At 39.2% G+C, this 18,956-nt stretch overlaps 1 protein-coding gene across 5 annotated transcripts in view; it reads right to left on the bottom strand.

Moving 5' to 3' along the window:
* Positions 1–18,956, bottom strand: part of UNC13B (unc-13 homolog B) — a 331,346-nt gene that overhangs the window by 166,240 nt on the left and 146,150 nt on the right. For all 5 annotated transcript variants that reach the window (XM_036737948.1, XM_036737946.1, XM_036737947.1 and 2 more), the window contains exon 7: positions 18,701–18,758. In XM_036737948.1, the coding sequence (XP_036593843.1) occupies positions 18,701–18,758 (58 nt within the window). The remainder of the gene's footprint in view (positions 1–18,700; positions 18,759–18,956) is intronic.

An 18,956-nucleotide genomic window follows, 5' to 3' on the forward strand; every position in this document is an offset into this window, starting at 1 on the left:
AGGAAATGAAGCCATATCCTAAAGACATGAAATCAAAGAGGAGTCTCAGATGGCGCTGAAATCCGTGAGGTATTACCTCAGCATTGGGCAGTGAAGAAAGGGAGTCAGAGGAACAAAACACCTAGCACAGTGCCTCTCCCTTTGGTATATTGTAGACACAGTAAATATTTGGAGAATTAAAGAATGAATGATGACTTAAAGGACCCATAGCCAATAGCTGAGAGGCAGCTGCCTAAAGGCATTGTAATCCAAGAGCCTGGAGCTGACAGGTAAAGAAGGCTTTTGATTCCAAACAAAGACTTCAGAATGTTAACAATGGGACAGATTTAGAGTAAACTAGGATTAATAAATTTTAGGGATTAATGAGAAAGTCACCAAACTGTACATTAAACAACTTGTTCTATTTGCATCATTTAAATCTGTTACCTCTACTAAAGTATTATTCCAATCACGGTATGGAAGTGATCCTGGGTTTCCTCAAAGCAGAGCACAGCTCTGGCATTTTTGTTTGGGCCTGTAACCAGCCTCAAGATAAATCAGAAAGCACTATAGAAGGGACTTTAAAGACCACTTAGTTCCACCCCCTCATTTTACAGATGAGGAAACTGAGACCCACACAGATTAAGTGACCTGCCTAAAATCACTAAAGTAGCAATTATCAAAGGTGAGATTTAGAGGCAGTGCTTCTTTCATGGTACCACCCTAGCTAATATCTGTGGCCTGAGGCCCAGCTAGGAGGGCTGGTCATCAGATAATTGATTTTTTTCAGACACGTTAACTCACAAAGACTGTCAACTAGGGCAGGGGGAAGAAAGGTTATGATCAATCTATACTGTGGAGGCAGAACCCCATGTAGTGAATAGTAGGTCACCCCAGGCCACTGAACCTACTTCTAGTCCACTACCTGAAACCATCATTAAAGGGAGAAATCATTGTGGAGGAGGGGTCCTCCTTCCTTATCACCACCATCAACAGCTCTTGGCTCAGACTTCAAAGCCATGGAGGGAGGCAACTCCTATGGAGAAGGGACCAGCCATCCCCACCAAATGCCATGCCATGCCATGCCATGCACAGAGCAGGCAAGCCAGCTTGCCTAAGGCAGCAAGGCATTCCGACAGAGAGATAGGAGGCAGCATGTGCCAGGCAAGTCAAAGCACCTGCACCACCTTGACCACTATCTCCCCTCAAGATAATGATTATGCCTGTCTCAATGATAGAGACAGCCCAGAACCCTAGAGCTAAAAGCCTTGAGAATTACAGTGCTTCCATCCAACTGTCCAAAGTTATCATCTTGGGAGCAACTTCTATGCAAATGCAGGCTGGCAACTGCTCCTGCAGAAGCTACAGCCACATCCATTAAAGACAAAATCTTTGACACTATAAAATATTCCAGCATCATAAACCAATATGCTTTTATCAGTGGGAATTATATTAAAGAAGAGGCATGAACATCTCTTTTGCCCCTGAGTTCTATGGGGCTTTCCTTTCCATCTGATTGGCAGCTGAAACCTTCCATAGATACTGTTTCGTCCACGAGAATGGGAGTTCTTGGAGAGCAAGCCAGTATGGCTGACAGAGTGTGTGGCAGGGAAACTAGGGGTAGAATGTAAGAAGGCTGGAAAGGTAGGAAGGGCCAGGTTGTAAGGAGCTTTACATGTTGAACAAAGAAATTTGTATTTGATCCTGGAGGTAATAAGAAGCCATTGGCAGTAACTGATATGGATAGACCTGAGCCTTAGGAAACAGCTTTTCAGCAGTGGTGTGGAGGACGAATTAGGGTGGGAAAAGGCTTGAGGCTAGGAGACCAAAATCTGCAAAGCTAAACATAGAAAATATGACAATATTTCCCAATGTGTCAAAATAGAGTTTAGGCAAGTGGAAGATAGGTGATTCCAGATGATAGAAATAACAAACAAACCCCCAAACACAAGAATGTCACCAAGACCAAGAAGTCACCAAATTATACATTAAACAACGTGTTCTAATTGCATCATTTAAATCTGTTGCCTCTACTGAAATCTTATTCCAATGCTTCATCATGGTGTGGAAGTGATCCTGGGTTTCCTCAAAGAAGAGCACAGCTCTGGCACTTTTGTTTGGGCCTGTAACCAACCTCAAGATAAACGAGAAAGCACTATAGAAGGGACTTTAAAGACCACTTAGTTCTACCCCCTCATTTTACAGATGAGGAAACTGAGACCCACAGGGATTAAGTGACCTCATGGCATGGTTCTCCAGACTCTTTGATATCCAGGTAACCTTCTGGGTTTTGTCAATAACCCTCTTAAAAATGGTACACAGATGTGGTCTGACTAGCACAGAGAATAGTAGATCTAGTGCTTTCTCTTATTCTAAATATTGTAGTCTGTTAATGCAACCAAGGACTACAATAACTTTTGGGGGGAATTACATCACACTGCTGACTCACAGTGAGCTTGCAGTGCCTTGCAACGGTTCAAGTGTTTAATGTTGGTTCTCTCTCCTGAAAAAAGAGATCATGGAGTTCCACCCCTCTAATGTGCAGGTCTGACCTACTCTCTACTCAATAAACCCCAGTGGCTGCCTTTTACATCTAGGATGGAGACTCATAGATAGACAGACAGACAGACAGATAGATAGATAGATAGATAGATAGATAGATAGATAACTGCATTTCAATATAATTTATTTCCTTTGTATTTTATTTTGTGCATTTAAAAAACATTATCCTGTTTCTCCCCTTGTACAGATCACAATCTCTACAACTCTTTCATTACTGTCTGTTCCACATACTATTTTGTGATTAATTATATACCCTTCCACATTTCATTTGTTTTATTTGGTATGTGTTCCATGTCACTGCCCTGTTCAATAAACTCTAGGGACTCCCTATTGAAAAAACAAAGACATAAAAACATTATTCAGAGAAGGAATCCAAAGGCTTTACCAGACTGTCAAAGGGTTCCATGACAACTTTGAAAGGCTAGGAAACTTTGATCTAGGACCAAACACAGACTCTTCCTTTGGGCATTTAAGGCCCTTCAAAACCAAACCTCTTCATAATCAAAGAAACTGAAAAGCCAGAGAAGTTGTGATTTGCAATAGGGCACACAGTGGCAAAACTGAGATTGGAAGCCAGGTTTTGTGACTCTGTCCATGCTTTTTCCATGACACCAGGAATGCAACCATACTTAACATGATTTTTTTGCTTTTTAAAAACATTATAAAAGCTTACTTGCTAGAGTATTTGTTTATTGAAGTAACCGTATATTTATTTAAAGTTTCTAGAAATTATTACCTTACTCATTCTCTACTGTCTTCTACAACTCCCCAACAAAATCCTGTTCTAAATTGTGAACATATGACCAAGCTATATGAGCCACAAATTCTGAAGGCTACTACTACTATACTAGCAGAGGTCTAGGACAGTAATCAGTTAATCTGACACATCTAACGATTTCCATAATTGTTATTGTGCTGCATAGTAATTAGACATAAATGGTAAGCAGTTGATGTAAATGACTGTAATTATTTTTACTTTAACACAGCCAAACTAAATCTTTAGAGCTTCTCTTCTCTGTTAGTTCTCCAGTATCTATAATCAGTATCAATGCCAATTGTTCCCCATGATACTCAGTACAGTTTAATCCTCACTACTCTCATCCTCCTTCCCTCCAGTGACATTCACATACATTTTAAAATAAATGTCCAAGAGTTGAAGAGCTCTTTCTCCCCCATATCTGACATGAGGGTTTTTTGGTTCTTTCTAAGCTCTCCTCCATGATCTGAGGGGGTCCACCTACTTCCTGTCTCTTGAACACAGGGAAATCTTGGTGCTAAAGTCTGAGGGAAGGAACTCTGGGTCTGCCTGGGAACCAATAGCATGGGCATCATACTGCTGGCTGGAGTGAAGCAATGCAATCCCAGGATAGAAAGAGAACATAATCGGGGAATGGAGGGAAGGAGGAGGAAGAAAGGAGGAATTGTTTGTCAAGAAGATGCTGGCTGGGTTGGACCTGTGCTGGGATAGAGAAGTGGGGGACTGGGGTGGGGAGAATAAGGAAAATCTACGCTCCAGAAAGGTGGGGAGGATAACAATTTATGAGGGATGTCACAGAAAGGATTCTTATTCAGGGGCCAATTGGATTTGATGGTCCTTGAGGCTCTTTCCAACACATTCTGCAATAGTTTCAGGACTCATGTCTTTCTGGATGACTTCCTAAGTTAACTTCTCCAGCATTCTCATTACCTCCTTAACCTTATTACTAAGCATTTAGCATTTAGGATCATGAACTCATAGATTTAGAGGCAGAAGGGAATTTCTAGGTCATTTAGTCCTAGCCCCTTATCAAGAGGTGGAAATTGAAACTCTGAGGGGTTCATTAATTTGCCTAGGAAGGAAGCAGTTTAACTGGTATTCAAACCCAGAGCTGTTTTCACTGGTCTATGCTGCCTCCTTGATGACTATCTGCTAAAGTGCTGCAATCTGTGCTGGTGAAGAGTACTAACACCAATGAAATCACAGACCTCTTAAAGTATCAATCTAAATTTAAACTACACTTTCCCCCCCAAAAAATCTGTCTTGTATGACACCTGTATGTGCTGCACAATTGATAATACTTCTTAACATAGACATATATTTTCCCTTTAAAGAGATAAAGATAGCATTCTCTTTCGCTGTTCCTGCTTTGTAGATCTCTACTCTTGGTTTGACACCACTGCTGATGATATCTGGTAAGATGCAATAATATAAGGAGAGAGATATTGGACTTTCTCCCTTCAAAGACCCGGATACAGCCCCAACATGTGAAAATGGGGGCTTCAGTTCTTTGCCTTAAAACTTGTTCTTTTTAAAAATTTTTATTTATTTTTAATTTATGGAATAAAACAAGAACTTCTATAACATAGTATGTAAAAATGATGGCACATGAAACTTGAAATCTGTTATATACAGCTTGCTATTCTTTTTAAATATAAAATTATTGTATAAATTTTTTCCTCTTTTTTTTTCTTTTATGAAGAAGATTAATCTGGAGGATTAGCCCCTGTGAGTTCCAGAAGTTGGGGAAAGCACACCTCCAGGGGCCTCCCAAGGCCTAGGATTCTGGGGGTCATAGTCCATGCTGCCAGCCAGCAAAGCACTGATGCCCTGAAGAGCAAGGAATGACCTTTAGGACTCAGCCCAGTGGCAGGTAAGGATACAGTGTCGAATTTGGACATGAACTTGATGAGACTAATGCTATATAAAACCTGTTCTCAGCCTGAGACCACTCTCCCTAAAGACCAAGGTGAGAGAAGAAAGTATGTCCCTGGTGCTGGAGGAAATGCTTTGTACCTATTGTCCTAATTATACCATTTGAGTAAATGCCTTTGCTAAAGGAAAAAACAAAGACAGGACTAGGGACTGGGCCTCTGATTTCACTGGGTAAGGAACTCCCAGAAAGGAAATGTCTTCTACCAACACAGGCTAGCATCTTCTTAATAAGTTATAGACTTAGAGAGTTGTCTAGAGCACTGAGATCATAAGAGACTTGGCTAGGGTCACACAAGGCAGCTAAATGACACCATAGTGTCCAGAGTATTGGGCCTGGAGTGAAGAAGACCTCAGTTTGAATCTAGCCTCAGACACTTTCTAGCTGTGTAACCCTGGGCAAGGCACTTAACCTCTCTGCCTCAGTTTCATCATTCACAAGATAAAGATAATCATAGCACCTTTTCCCAGGTTGCACATTGCCTGGCACATAGTGGGTGCTATATAAATGCTAGGTATCATAACTATCAATTAACAATCAGTATTTATAAGAGGCAAGACTTTAATTCGGGATCCCCTGGTTTTAAGGCTGGCTCTCTTTCTACTATGCTTCCCTTCTTCTGTTCAAAAAGATGTATGTATATAAAATCATTTTAAGGGCACAGCCTACATTTGGGGGCCACCTATATTCATGCCAATATAGTAATATTCAAAATGAGTCATGAAATATAAAGATCAAATTGCTGGGGTTATTTTAACCCCAACACAATAGTTAACATAATAGTTAAATTGTTATAAAATCTTATTCAATACAGTAAAGACAAACCAAAAACAACTCCTCTCAGATATCCAAAAGGGAAATACTACGTAGCTCTGTTTTATAGCTTGGACTAATATATCTGTCTTCTGTCAAAATATGATACAGAATGTTGAAACAATTACAAACACTTCTAAGTCACTGCACTCTTTCCATAACTGGCCTGGAAGCTCCTTGAAGGGACAGAGATCATGTTACCTAATTCTGTAGTACTCTATCCCTACCCCATCATATTCCCTGATATTAACAGTAGAAAAGAAAAAAAAGAACAAAGTGAAACTAGGAATAGGCCTTTGGAAAGATGGGATTAAAAAACTGGACAGTGACCTGTCATTGTTACCCAGGACCTGCAATATATGCTTTTCTTTTATTGTTCTTCTCAAACCTCAAAGCTTCAGAAAAGAAATCTAGAGATGTGTGGTAGCTCTTCCACTGGGCTCATATTACTTTATCACTAAACAGTCTTTCGCTTTTTTAGAAGATAAAAACGAGCAACCTGACTAGCTCTTGGAAATCCCTTAAAGATCTGACTGATAGGATTCCATTTACTGCCAAGCTCAGTCGCTGTGGTCTGCCCAGGTATCCAAAAGCCTTAATTACTGCCAATCCACAGGCTCCATAGAAATGGAAGGATTTCCCACCGGAAGAAAAAGAATGCCACCTTCCAGCAGCTTCTGCCAACTACACTCCTCAGCTAAGCTAATTATATTTCTAGGATTTCTGGGAAGATTTGATTTTATCCTTTAAAACACAGTGGCCTTTAGGGCAAAATTCCAGGCAGTAATCAATTAACAATACTAATTGAGGCCCAGGATTAATAGGTAAAAGGGAAGGAAAGAAGGGAAGGAGGGAGGAAAAGATGAAGGAAGGAAAGAAGGGAAGGAGAGAGAGAATTCCATATTTGATCCTAAAGGTAATAAGGAACCACTAAAATTTATTGAATGGGGGTAGGAGGGTGATATGGTTAGATCTTCACTTTAGAAGGTTCCCTTTGGCAGCTCAATAGAGGATGGACTAAAGTAAGGAGAGATTTAAGGCAGATCCAAATAAATATTAAAACTTCAGACAAAATAAGAGGACCTTCAGGACATTTCGGTTCACAACCTCCTATTGCCAAACTTTTCATTCATAGGAGACATAATAAAATATATTCTAATTATAGAATTGTAGAAATATTCTGGCAGTACTATATTAGAACCAAATGAAAGCTGAGGTCATTGATGATTTTGTGTCACAAATTACAATAATACTTGCAGGCTTACCAAAAAAATATTAATCAAGAAAGGGTTAGAAGCTCACAGTACCTATGTTATAAGAAAAGTACAGTATTGTTAGTAGTTGTGCAATTTCCAAACTGGAATATTGTATAACTTCGGTCCCTAGAAACTAATCAGTATTTGATAACAAGAGCTGAGTTTCTAGGTTGAAATACCGTAATTCCAAACACAAAGAATGTAGAAAAGGTTCCAACAAAAGCAATGAAAAAGATCAGATGGTTGAAAAATAGAAGAAAAAAATGAAAGGAACTTGGATTATTTAGCCTGAAGGTCTTTGATTAAGAAAGGTGAGCTCATTGGGACAATAGCTCAAATACTACAACTACTGTTTTGACCAACCAAAAATAGAATTTTTATTCAATTGCAGCAGGTTTCCAACTATCCAGGAGCAGATCTAGTTTATGGATTCTAGCCATAGAATCTGTTTTGTCTCCTCCCTTCTACTACTTGCCTTTGATCATTTCAATGTGTATTTCCTCTCTATCAAAGGATGGATCAGAGAAATAAAAGAAACAGAAATTCAAATCAATTTTCTTCCCTGTCAGCCTTCTTGGTCAAAGATATGCTTGGTGAAAGGGTCAAAATTAATAACTAAAGTGAAGTATGAGAGGATGTGTGGATTTTAAAAATGTAAACCTAGATTTCCATCTAGATTTTCCTTGTCTCCCAAATCCCTAAAAAATCTAGAAATTTCAGATACCCAGTTTAAGACAGAAGTGGCAATAGCTCTCCTGAAGAATAGCCACTTTCCTTAAATTTTTTTTTTAAAAAGAGGCAAAATCACTTGCATGGAAGGAAACCTCTGCCCTTGGCTAGATATGTCTTAGAGGTGGACATGGCTGTCAGGATGAAAGGGGACTCACTGATTATGATGGAACTCGTCATTGCCAGGAGCAATTTGAGGAAATGTGCAACATCACCTACTAACCCAACTGATGGAATCTGACATTTGATTTGACAAATTGTTCAGAAGCAACAATAAAACTCAAGGCTTTGAAGAAGGAGAACAGAGCAGACTTTTGTCAGCCCTTTGGCATCTCTGCAAGCTTCACAGCCCGGTTGATGAAAAGACAGCAACGCACCACCTGCCGGGCTCTCAGGAAAGAACCCATACACTCAGGAGGAATTCTCTCAGAACCACCCCTGTGCTTTCTTCTCCTGCAAGCCCTGCACAGCAGAGCTAATTTACCAGATTTGGAGAGCTGACAAAATCCATGAAAGCAACCTCAAGCAGTTAGAGCTGCAAATTCTCAAAGGTCCAATACAGGACCAAAGTCTATTTGCCAAAATTCCAATAAAAAATTGTAGCACTTTCTGGCCTCTGTCCTGACCCTGCATTCCCATGACTCTGGCAGATGCTGACAAGTTTAATAATGCGCATCAAGTCTTTGCCTGATCAGACCTACTTAAAAATAAAGTAAAATAAACCTTGGCCAAATTGTGGCACAGTCCAAAGCCATATGGAATACATGCATGTCTTCATCACAATTACGATATGACCATTGGCTGAAGGAGGGGGCAGTGGTGGGAAAGAGTTAATCTATTTGAAGCTGTGGAGACAAGGCAATAGGGCTCACCCTAAAAACTGAGCTCATCTTACCTCTAGGTGATCCAGAGCCAAGCAGTCAAATACAGGCTACCATTGTTCCTGAAATGAGTGCCAATTGTTTACCCTTGGCCTTCATCCACCAACCCTGTGACTTCACTCTTCCCTGGCCAGTATGAGGCACCCCATGGGGCGACTATATAAGACAAAGTATAGAGCGTTAGACTTGGAACCAGGAAGACCTGAGTTGACATACTAATGCAGACACTTACCGTGTGAGCATGGGCAAGTTCACTCAACCTCTCGGTCTCCATTTTCTCAAAAATGCGAATGATAGCAGCACTTCGGATTGTTGTATGGATCAACCGTGATATCTTAGCTCTCAGCAAATCTTACAATTCTATAATATTAGTTATTAATGTCACTAATAATAATATTGTCTCCCCTTTTAGAAGGTAGGGCTTGTCTGTCTTTTGCCTTCATATCCCCAGAATATAGCACAGTGTGTGGTACTTAATAAGTGCTAAATACTGTTTTATTCATTCATTCATTCATTCAAGTAGGCTTTCCCTGAATAGATTACTACTGACACCCTTACTCTTCCCTTTGGCCCCAAGGTTTCTTAATGGCATCCCCCTGCCCCCAATCACATCAGCTTCATCCAAACATCATACACCTTTAAACCTTCCCTAGGTTTCCCTTTCTTTCCCCCATTTAAGCAGTTCCAAAAAAGTCATCTCCAAGAATGCTTCCCCTCTTGAACTAGAAAAGAACCAATTCTCTAATTCCATTTTATCTCATCATACAACTCCTGTGACTCCTTTCTTCACCCTCCAAAATGTTCTAAGCAGCTACTTGTAATATAAATCATTTAATTTTAATTCTGACTCAGGATTTATTTAACTGTCTATATTATAGGATCTTTTAAGTCTGACTGTATCAAGTTTGCCTACTGAAAAACTGCCAATTCCTAGATCTAACTTGCTTTTTGCTCAGTGCCAATCAAAGCACCAAGTACAGAGAGGTGCTTGATCAAAGCCTTTTTGATGCTACAAAGAAAAGAAGAGAGGGGAGCTGGCTTTCTGGGGGGCAGAGATATGAGGGCAAGATGAAGCATAAAGGGAGCCAAGGGGGGAGGTCACAGAGGAGCAATGAGAACCAAAGATAAAACACAGTCATGGATTTAGATTTCTAACCTCCTCAGTAATACTAATCCTGAAGATAAATTGCCTAGGGTTAAATACCACAAAAAAGGCATATAAAGAGGTCTAATAGCTGCAGGATCTCATCACAATCTACACCAATCTTTCATTACTGTTATGAACATGAATAGTTATGAAATAGGCTAACAAAACATTTTTCCTCTTGCCTGCTCAAGGTAGAGCTTTGGCTCTCATTTCTGCCAATCAACTATGCAAATGATACACTAGCAAAAGGCACAAAAATTCTAAGCCATTGTATATGATCTTTGGGAGCTTACAGTTCAGTTGGGACAGGACATATAAATACAAATATAAATAAGAAAACAAGGAAACTTGCAACGGCCACATGAGTGCTGTTGTTAATAAGTCTTATAGAAAGGAAGTCAGAGATTTATCCCCGTAGGGTGGCTAAAGCAATCAGGAAAGACATGCATCACAGAGGTTCATTTGAGCTTAGCCTTGAAGGATAGACAGGAATCAGATAAAAGAAGATGATGAAGGGCGAAAGGGAGACTGAAAAAAGGATAGCATAACAAGCTCATCTGATTGAAGGAGGTAGTTTGGGCAATGGGTGAGTGGGAGATTGATTGGAAAGGTAAATTGGGTCCATATGATAGGTCTTGAATGCCTAACTAAGGAATTTGGATTTTATTTTATAAATAATGGTAAGGCATTGAAACTTTCTGAACAAAGAAGCAGCATATCAGTACTTAGTATGATGTACATAGTAGGCACTCAGTAAATTATTTGTTGAATTAAACTGACGGTGATATACAGGATGGCCTGGATGTAGGGACAACTAGAAGCAGGGAGATGGGTTGGAAAACCATAGTAGTAGTTCATATGTGAGGTGATATGGTCCTAGACCAGAACAATAGCACTAGAAATACAAAGGGAGGTAGAGATGTGAGACACATTACGAGGGAAGAATCAATTTAGGGAGTGACTAATGTGAAAAGCAAAAGAGAGGGAGAAGTCAAACACTACTTTTAGTTTTGAGCCTGGGTCACTGGGAGAATGAAAATACCACTTACAATTCAGCTCTCTGGAGGAAAAAGGCAGTCTTAGAGGGAGAAGATGAATTCTGTTTTAGATATGTTATGTTAGAAATAAAGTCAAAATGTCCAAGGAGAAATAAAGTCAAAATGTCCCCCTAGCAGGGAATTGAAAATCATAAGCATAGAAACAGAATATTAGTTTGGAGGATTCTTTAAAATCTCCTAGTCCTCCCCCACCCAAAGTAATCTTAGCTGAACTGCGAATTTTATAAAGGAGTGAAGTAACTTGACCCAGGGAATGTTTGTTTTTGTCTTAACGTCCTTAGCACAATGTCTGACACAGAATAGGCATTTAATAAAATGCTTGTTGGTTGATTGGTGGCTGTCTGAACCTTGGAGAACAGCCACATTTGCTAGAGGGGAAAATAAAGGCTGTGAAGGAAACAGAGGAAGAAGAATCAAAGATACTGATAGAGAACCAGGAAGCTTCAGTATTCATGGAAACATAAGCAAGTTTTAGGTAATGTAGAATTGACAGTGGCAAATGCTATAAGGAACGGGTCAAGAAGGATAAAGATTAAGAAAAGGTTGTTGAATTTGATAATTAGAAAGTCATTAATAAGCTTGCAGAGAGCAGTTTCAGAAGAGTGGTGGGACAGAAGTTAGATTATTTTAGGTTAAAAAATGATTAAGTAGTGAGGAAATGGAAGCAGTGAACATAAACAAAGCCAGGGCTCCGATTTTACCTTAACATTTTCTTTCAACATGGCGCACCTGACTAAAGACAACAGAAGTTTACTTCACACTTTATTTGTCCATTCTGCCTGGAATACACAGAGAGAATATTTTTACTTCTTGGCCTTAAAGCAGAGTTGGAATTACATTAGACCAATAGCAAGGGGCAAGCTAGGATATAGGGAAAAGCAGTCACGGTGAACCTTGAATGCCAAACACCAATGCTTCTGTGGCTATCCCCATTTGGTAGATAATCTTGGAGCTGTGAACTGTGACTCATCAGCCAATTCATATGTTAGTGAGTTTGAATTTCTTAGGCTTAATAGTACAGGCTTAAACAGAGCTATGCAATAGGCCTTCCACAGCAATTGGAGGCTAAATCTATTTTTTGATAGAGAGAACACAGAATGATTTGGGGTCAAAAAATAAAGGAAAGTAATGAGAGAAGGGTAAAAAGAGGAAGATTTCCATACCCTTATATTACACAAATACATCACCCCGCCATCTTTGTCCATGATCACCACTTTTGGAAAATAAAACTAAAACAGAACACAGCCAAAGCTCTTTGCAAGCTAGTTGCTGTCTTCATAAAGAACCTATAATCCTAAAGGAGGTGCCTGGGAGCAGTTCTGAGAATGGCAGAAAGGGAAAGAGTGTTAGATATAATGAAAAACATGCTGTATTTGTAGTAAGAGAACCAGGGTTAAAATTCCAGCTTTGCCTCTTAACTACCTCTATAACCACAGAAAAGTCATTTAACCTTTCAGGGACCGTTTCTTCCTCTGTAAGTGAGGGGGAGGGGGTAGATAAAATGACCTCTAAGATTTGTTCTAGCTCTCATTAAAAATGAGGATGTGCAAACATGGACTGTCAGGAGCTAATGTATTGACATCAGTGACATCATTAAGAGAAAAAAAAAACCCTCTAAACCACACCCAACATGGCTACAGATGGGAAGGACTACTAGAAAAAGGACTACTAGAGATATAAAGTGCTATTTTTAAGTTTAAACAAGGACTGAAGCCAATGTTTAAACTGACCCCTCCCCTCAATGTTGATGTCAATGACAAACACACAGATCATCCAATCTCCATCTGTTCTAACTAAACAGGATCATTTCCAAGGGGGATTTCCCTGGAAAGGAAGAAGGGGAAAAATCATTTCTGGGATTGTTCATCTACCCCACTCCCCTGACTTTTTTTTAATTGCATTACACCTGAGAAGATCTCTGTAAGGTGAATGTAAGCCAGTACCTCATTATCCATTCCCAAGAGCCTTTTCCTTAATCAGTTTCCATTGGTAGCGTCAGAACTCAGTCAGGTGTTAGGGTCCAGGTCCCACATGCACCAGGAAGATCAGGACTAAAGGAACTTCTTAGCACCTTCAGAAGGTGTGCAGTCACAAAAACACTGTTAACATCTATAGGTTCTGACTATTCTCAATTGTGGGGCACCTAGGCGGTGCAGTGGATAGAGCACTGGCCTGAAGTCAGGAAGATCTGAGTTCAAATCCTGCCTCACATAAGAGCTGTATGACCATAGGCAAGTTACTTAACCCCTATTTACCTCAGTCTCTCATCTGTAAAATGGGGACACACTGGAAAAGGACATGGCAAACCACTTCAGTATTTTTGCCAAGAATCTGACACAACTAAATGACAACAAGAAATTCTCAGTTGTAGACACCCCCACTCATATTAGTTTGCTTTGTACTTGATCTTAATCAGCTAATCAAAGCAACCCTTCTTGGGCTTGTCTCTCACCCTTGTTGACTTAGCAACTGTCATCTCATGACTGGATCACAAAAATGGACTGGTTCTTCAACTTCTCCAACTGTACCCCTGCTCTAGATTGATAGCTGGAAATCAGCCTTTTACATGATGAAAAAACTGCCATTGGCTCTGATAGAAAATTCTTGCTTATGCTGAGATAAAGTCTGCCTTCCTGTACCGATCTTTCAAGATATTTTACTATCCACCTCACACAGATGATGGTTTTCAAACGTTAAAACACTCTAGAAACACTCTGGCTATGTGACCCTGGACTGAGGGAAGAAATGTACTGACAATAGAAAAATAGTTGGTAAAAGGATTAAAAGGTAGATATTTCTGAGTTCATTGACCTTGAACATTGTGATTCCCTCATCTGGCTATGGATGTTGTCTTTCTGAGCTGCAGGGGATGATGCTACTATAGTTCTCCACTCAGCAACAGACCCCAGCTTGCGATTGCAGCAGATATAACTACTGATCAGCTCAAGTAGAGGCACAAACTGAGCCCGTACTCTTATAAGTCAATCCAACAGATTCCTCTGTCCATAGTTCCTGGTCTAGATGAAGTATCAGGTTCTCTACTCCCACTGCAAAAGGCTCCCTAGGAAAATAATCACCCAGCCTTGCTGGCCCCACCCATCCTCCTCATCCTCCTCCCCACTCTTCCACTAACTCAAATCTTAAAAGTAGGCACTTAGCAAAATTCCATCCTTTCCTTTCTACCTGAGCAGGCACACAAGATACACAACCAATCAAATCTTCCCTGTACCTCAGGTTAAGGTAATTGATAATACATCACATTTTCTTAGACTATCAATGTTTTCTTTGAATATATAAATAAACATGTACTTGTTGATTTTTTTAAAAGCCTCTCAGTGATCTTCACAGCTCTCTAAGACTGAGAGGAGAATTGGTACCTCATCCAGGAATTTCCTATACCAAAGAAATCACAAGTCCCTATACCTATTATTACTTCTGCCTTTGGGAAAACAAATCTGTTCTCTCTTTGAGATCATAACCTTCTAAATATTTAGAAAATTACTATTAAATTCTCTACCCACACCTCCAAGTCGTGTCCTGTCTTCTTCAGGGTAAATGTTACCAGTTCCTTTAACTGGGAAATTGCTCAAGAGAGTCAAATTTCAATAATTCAAAAAACCAAATATCAATGTTAAAGTACTATTTTCACATTCTTTGCTATACTTGAGTGTCTTGCCTCTGGACACAATCAGGTCCATCAATGTCCTTCTTTAAATATGGCGCCTTTCTCAAATGTATAGGGAATGGAGTAAAATTTATAAAAACAAAGAGTCATTCCCCAATTGATAAATGGTCAATGGATATGAATAGGCAGTTTTTAGAAGAAGAAATCAAGCTATCTATAATCTTATAAAAATTCTCTAAATCACTATTGATTAGAGAAATGCAAATTAAAACAACTCAGAGGTACCACCTCACACCTGTAAGACTGGCCAATATGACAAAGAAAGAAAATAATAAATGTTGGAGGGAATATGGGAGAATTAAGACACTAATGCACACTGTTGGTGAAGTTGTAAATTGATCCAACTATTCTGGAGAACAATTTGAAACTATACCCAAAGGGCTATAAAACTGTGCATACCCTTATCTACCACTAGGTCTATATCCCAAAGAGATTTTAAAGGGTAGGGGGAAGGGGAAGGAGCTATTTGTACAAAAATATTTCTAGCAGCTTTTTTTGTGGTGGCTATGAATTGGAAATGATGAGCAGGCTGTTTTCAGAAAAACCTAGAAAGACTTATATGAACTGATACAAAGTGAAGTAAACAGAACCAGGAGAACACTGTACACAGTAACAGAAATACTGTAAGATGAGCAACTATGAATGACTTAGCTACTCTCAGCAAAAATGATCCAAGGCAATTTCAAAGGACTCATGTTGAAAAATGCTATCCTCGCTTCCAGAGAAAGAACTGATATATTCTGTATGCAGATTCAAGCATACAATTTTTCACTTTCTGTAATTTTCTCCATTTTTTCCTTTGGGTTTGATTCTTCTTTCACAACATGACTAATATGGTAATATGTTTTGCATGATTGAACACGTATAACCTATATCAAATTGCTTACTGTCTCAGGGAGGGAAAGAGAAAATTTAAAACTCAAAAATTTTTTAAATGAATGTTAAGATTTGTCTTTAAATGTAACTGGTGGAAAATATTATTTTTAAAAAGGAAAATGACCTATATGTAAATATATATATATATATATATATATATATATATATATATATATATATATAGTAGCTCTTTTTGTGGCGTCAAAGAATTAGAAATCGAAGAGATGCCCATCAATTGGGGAATGTCTGAACAAGCTGTGGTATATGATTGTGATGGAGTACCATTGTACCATAAGAAATGATGAGGAGAATGGTTTCAGAAAAATCTGGGAAGATTTATGTGAACTGGTACAAAATGAAGTAAGTAAGCCAGGAGAACATCGTATATAGTAACAACAATATTGTAACAATGATCAGCTGTGAAAGACTTAGCTACTGTGATCAATACGACGATCCAAGAAAATTCTAAAGCACTTATGATAAAAAATGCTATCCACCTCCAGAGAAAGAACTGATGAAATCTGAATGCAGACTGAAGTATAATTTTTTTACTTTGTTTTTCTTGTTTGTTTGTTTTGCAATATGGCTAATATGGAAATATATTTTGCATGATTTTACAGGTATAATTGATATTACATTGCTTGCCTTCTCAATGGGTAGGGGAGGGGCAAGAAGGAGGGAGAGAATTCAGAACATTTACAACTTTAAAAAATGTTAAAAATAAATAAATAATAGGCGCATTTTAAAAAAATAAAACAAGAAAGATGAAAAAAAATTATTGTAGTACCTAAAACTGGACACTATGATCGAACACAATACTCTAGATGTGGCCCAACAAACAAAGACTACAGTGAGATTTATCTACCTGGGTGTGGATACTATGCCTCTCTTACTGCAGCCAAAAAGATTGTATTTGCTATTTGGATGTTGATGACACAGTACTGGCTCTGACTAAGCTTCCCTCAATATCAAGCATCAACCAAGCCCTACTCCATATTGCCCCTTCAGCACTTGTGGGATTGGTTCCTGGAATCCAAGTACGGGTCTTTACATTTATTTCTATTAAATTCCATTCCATTTACACAAAATTATACAAATGAAATAAAAACAACATACACAATGACTATAATCATATAAATCAAAGAACAACAACCACTGAAACTGAATGCTACAAAATTATAATGACCACACTTGACCCCAGAGAATAAATACGAAAAGTCTCCTTCCCTTAATTCTTTACAGGGATGGGAGAGAAGGAGCATAAAAGATTGTATATGACGTCAGGCTTTTAAAAATATTTTGGTTAGTTTTGTTGAACATTTTTTCCCTTTTTAAAAAGTCTTTGTCGTAACAGATAGCTTTCTGGAATGGGAGGGATTCTGGGGAAAATGTAGACCATATAAAGACAAACGATAGTAACAAAAAAATGTTTTTTTAATTTCATTCCATTGCTTTAGGCCAAGATACTCCAAAGCATAATGGAAAGATCACTGGGCTCCCTTCCTTAGCGCTATTCCCCACTTCCTCACACCAACCAATGCCAGCCCCAACCCTTCCTATGTCCCTATCTCACTGCCCTTCCATTGTGCCCTCAGGAACCCCTTTTCTGTTGTTAGCAAATTGCCCTTCACATTAGACCTGTCCCCAAATGTGTATTCTTCATATACATTTTGTATTTAGTTTTCTATGTATCTGTTGTTATCCCCTAACAGAATGTCAATTCCTCAAGGGCAGGGAATGTTGAGACAGGAGGCAGCACATAGGTGGCTCAGGGGACAAAGCACGGGACCTGGAGTCAAGAAGACCCAAATTTAAACCAGACCTCACACACTTGCTGACTGTCACTTAACCGCTATCTGCCTCAAGTTTCCTCATCTGTAAAATGGGTATATTAAATACCTCACAGAGTTGTCACAGGGATAAAATGAGATGCTATTTATTTGTAAAGTGTGTAACAAAGCTTCAATGCCAGCTATTATCATTATTATTACGGTCCTTGCATACTTAATACCTGGCACATTACAGCTGGCCTTTAACATATGCGTGATGAAATGAACTGACTTACATAGAAGAGAATCCTAATCAGGGGTAGACTGAACCAAATGACTCTTTTTTATTGATTTATTGATGGCTTTGTTTGGTTTAGGTTTTGTTTTATTTTTACAACAGCTATTTCCTAGTACCAATCCCTTCCTATTAAAGGACTCCCTCCTAACAAAGACAGACAGTTAAAACCAATGGGGAAGAACAACCAGTTGACAGCCTAAGACATATTCCATGGCCAGAGGACTAAACGACATCTGAGGTCCCTTCCAGTCCTGAAACTGTTGTCCTCACTAAAAAACAATGCGAAACCCTTCTTAGGAAAATAATTCCGTCAAGGAATAATAAGGCAAAGCTCCCTTCACCCATTCAAAAGAAACAGTAGGACTGCCTAAATCCTGCATATAGCAAAAATTCACCAAGGCCAAAGGAGTTATTTGAGAAGCTTTTCATGGTATCCCCTTAAAAAAAATCACCACCCAACTCTAGATCACCACTGGCATCATCAACATGACCACAAAAACACCACCATTTACAAGTCTCCAAACTAGCCTACTTATATCACCATCTCAGTAGACAGCATGCTTTCTCCCCCCAACCCTGCAAAATCAAGCCTTTTACTTGGGCCCTTACACAGCTCTGCTATGGGAGTGAGCAGAGCAGGAGAAAGAACAGTGGGACTGAGCTTGATTTCCAACTTAACAAAGCCTTTGGGTCAGTTTTTTTTTCCTTTGCCATGGGCCCAAAAGGAGGCAACCATTCCCTGCAGGGTTATTATTCCCTGGCTAATAACCTGTCCTCCCGGAGATAGCAATGCTCACAGGTAGGTACAGGTGGACAAAATGAAACTTCTGCTGATCTACGACCCACTCCAACCCCTTCCGACAAACGGAATTGCTCATTTCAGAGATCCGGGGAAGTAAAAGCAAGGGTAGGGAGAAATTATATAGGATTTAAGAGAAAACAGAATTTCTCACTTACAACACTGGGTGGCAGCAATGGGCAACAGCTTCTTCTGGCTTTCTTCTCGGAAGGAATACTAGAGGCAGGGAAGAAAAACACATTGTGTAAGAGGCCCAACATATGATAGGCAAAAAGAAATCATAGCTACCTATTAAAAAGTTAAGTATTCACTTAAGGCACAGTCCAGCATTGAATTGAAATAGAATGTCCTCACGCAAAGAACGGACTGTCAGATTTCTTCTCTGCCTGTGTCCTATAGCAAGCCGACACATTC

Source organism: Trichosurus vulpecula, chromosome 9 (genome assembly GCF_011100635.1).
Source record: "Trichosurus vulpecula isolate mTriVul1 chromosome 9, mTriVul1.pri, whole genome shotgun sequence".
Classification (NCBI taxonomy): Eukaryota; Metazoa; Chordata; class Mammalia; order Diprotodontia; family Phalangeridae; genus Trichosurus; species Trichosurus vulpecula.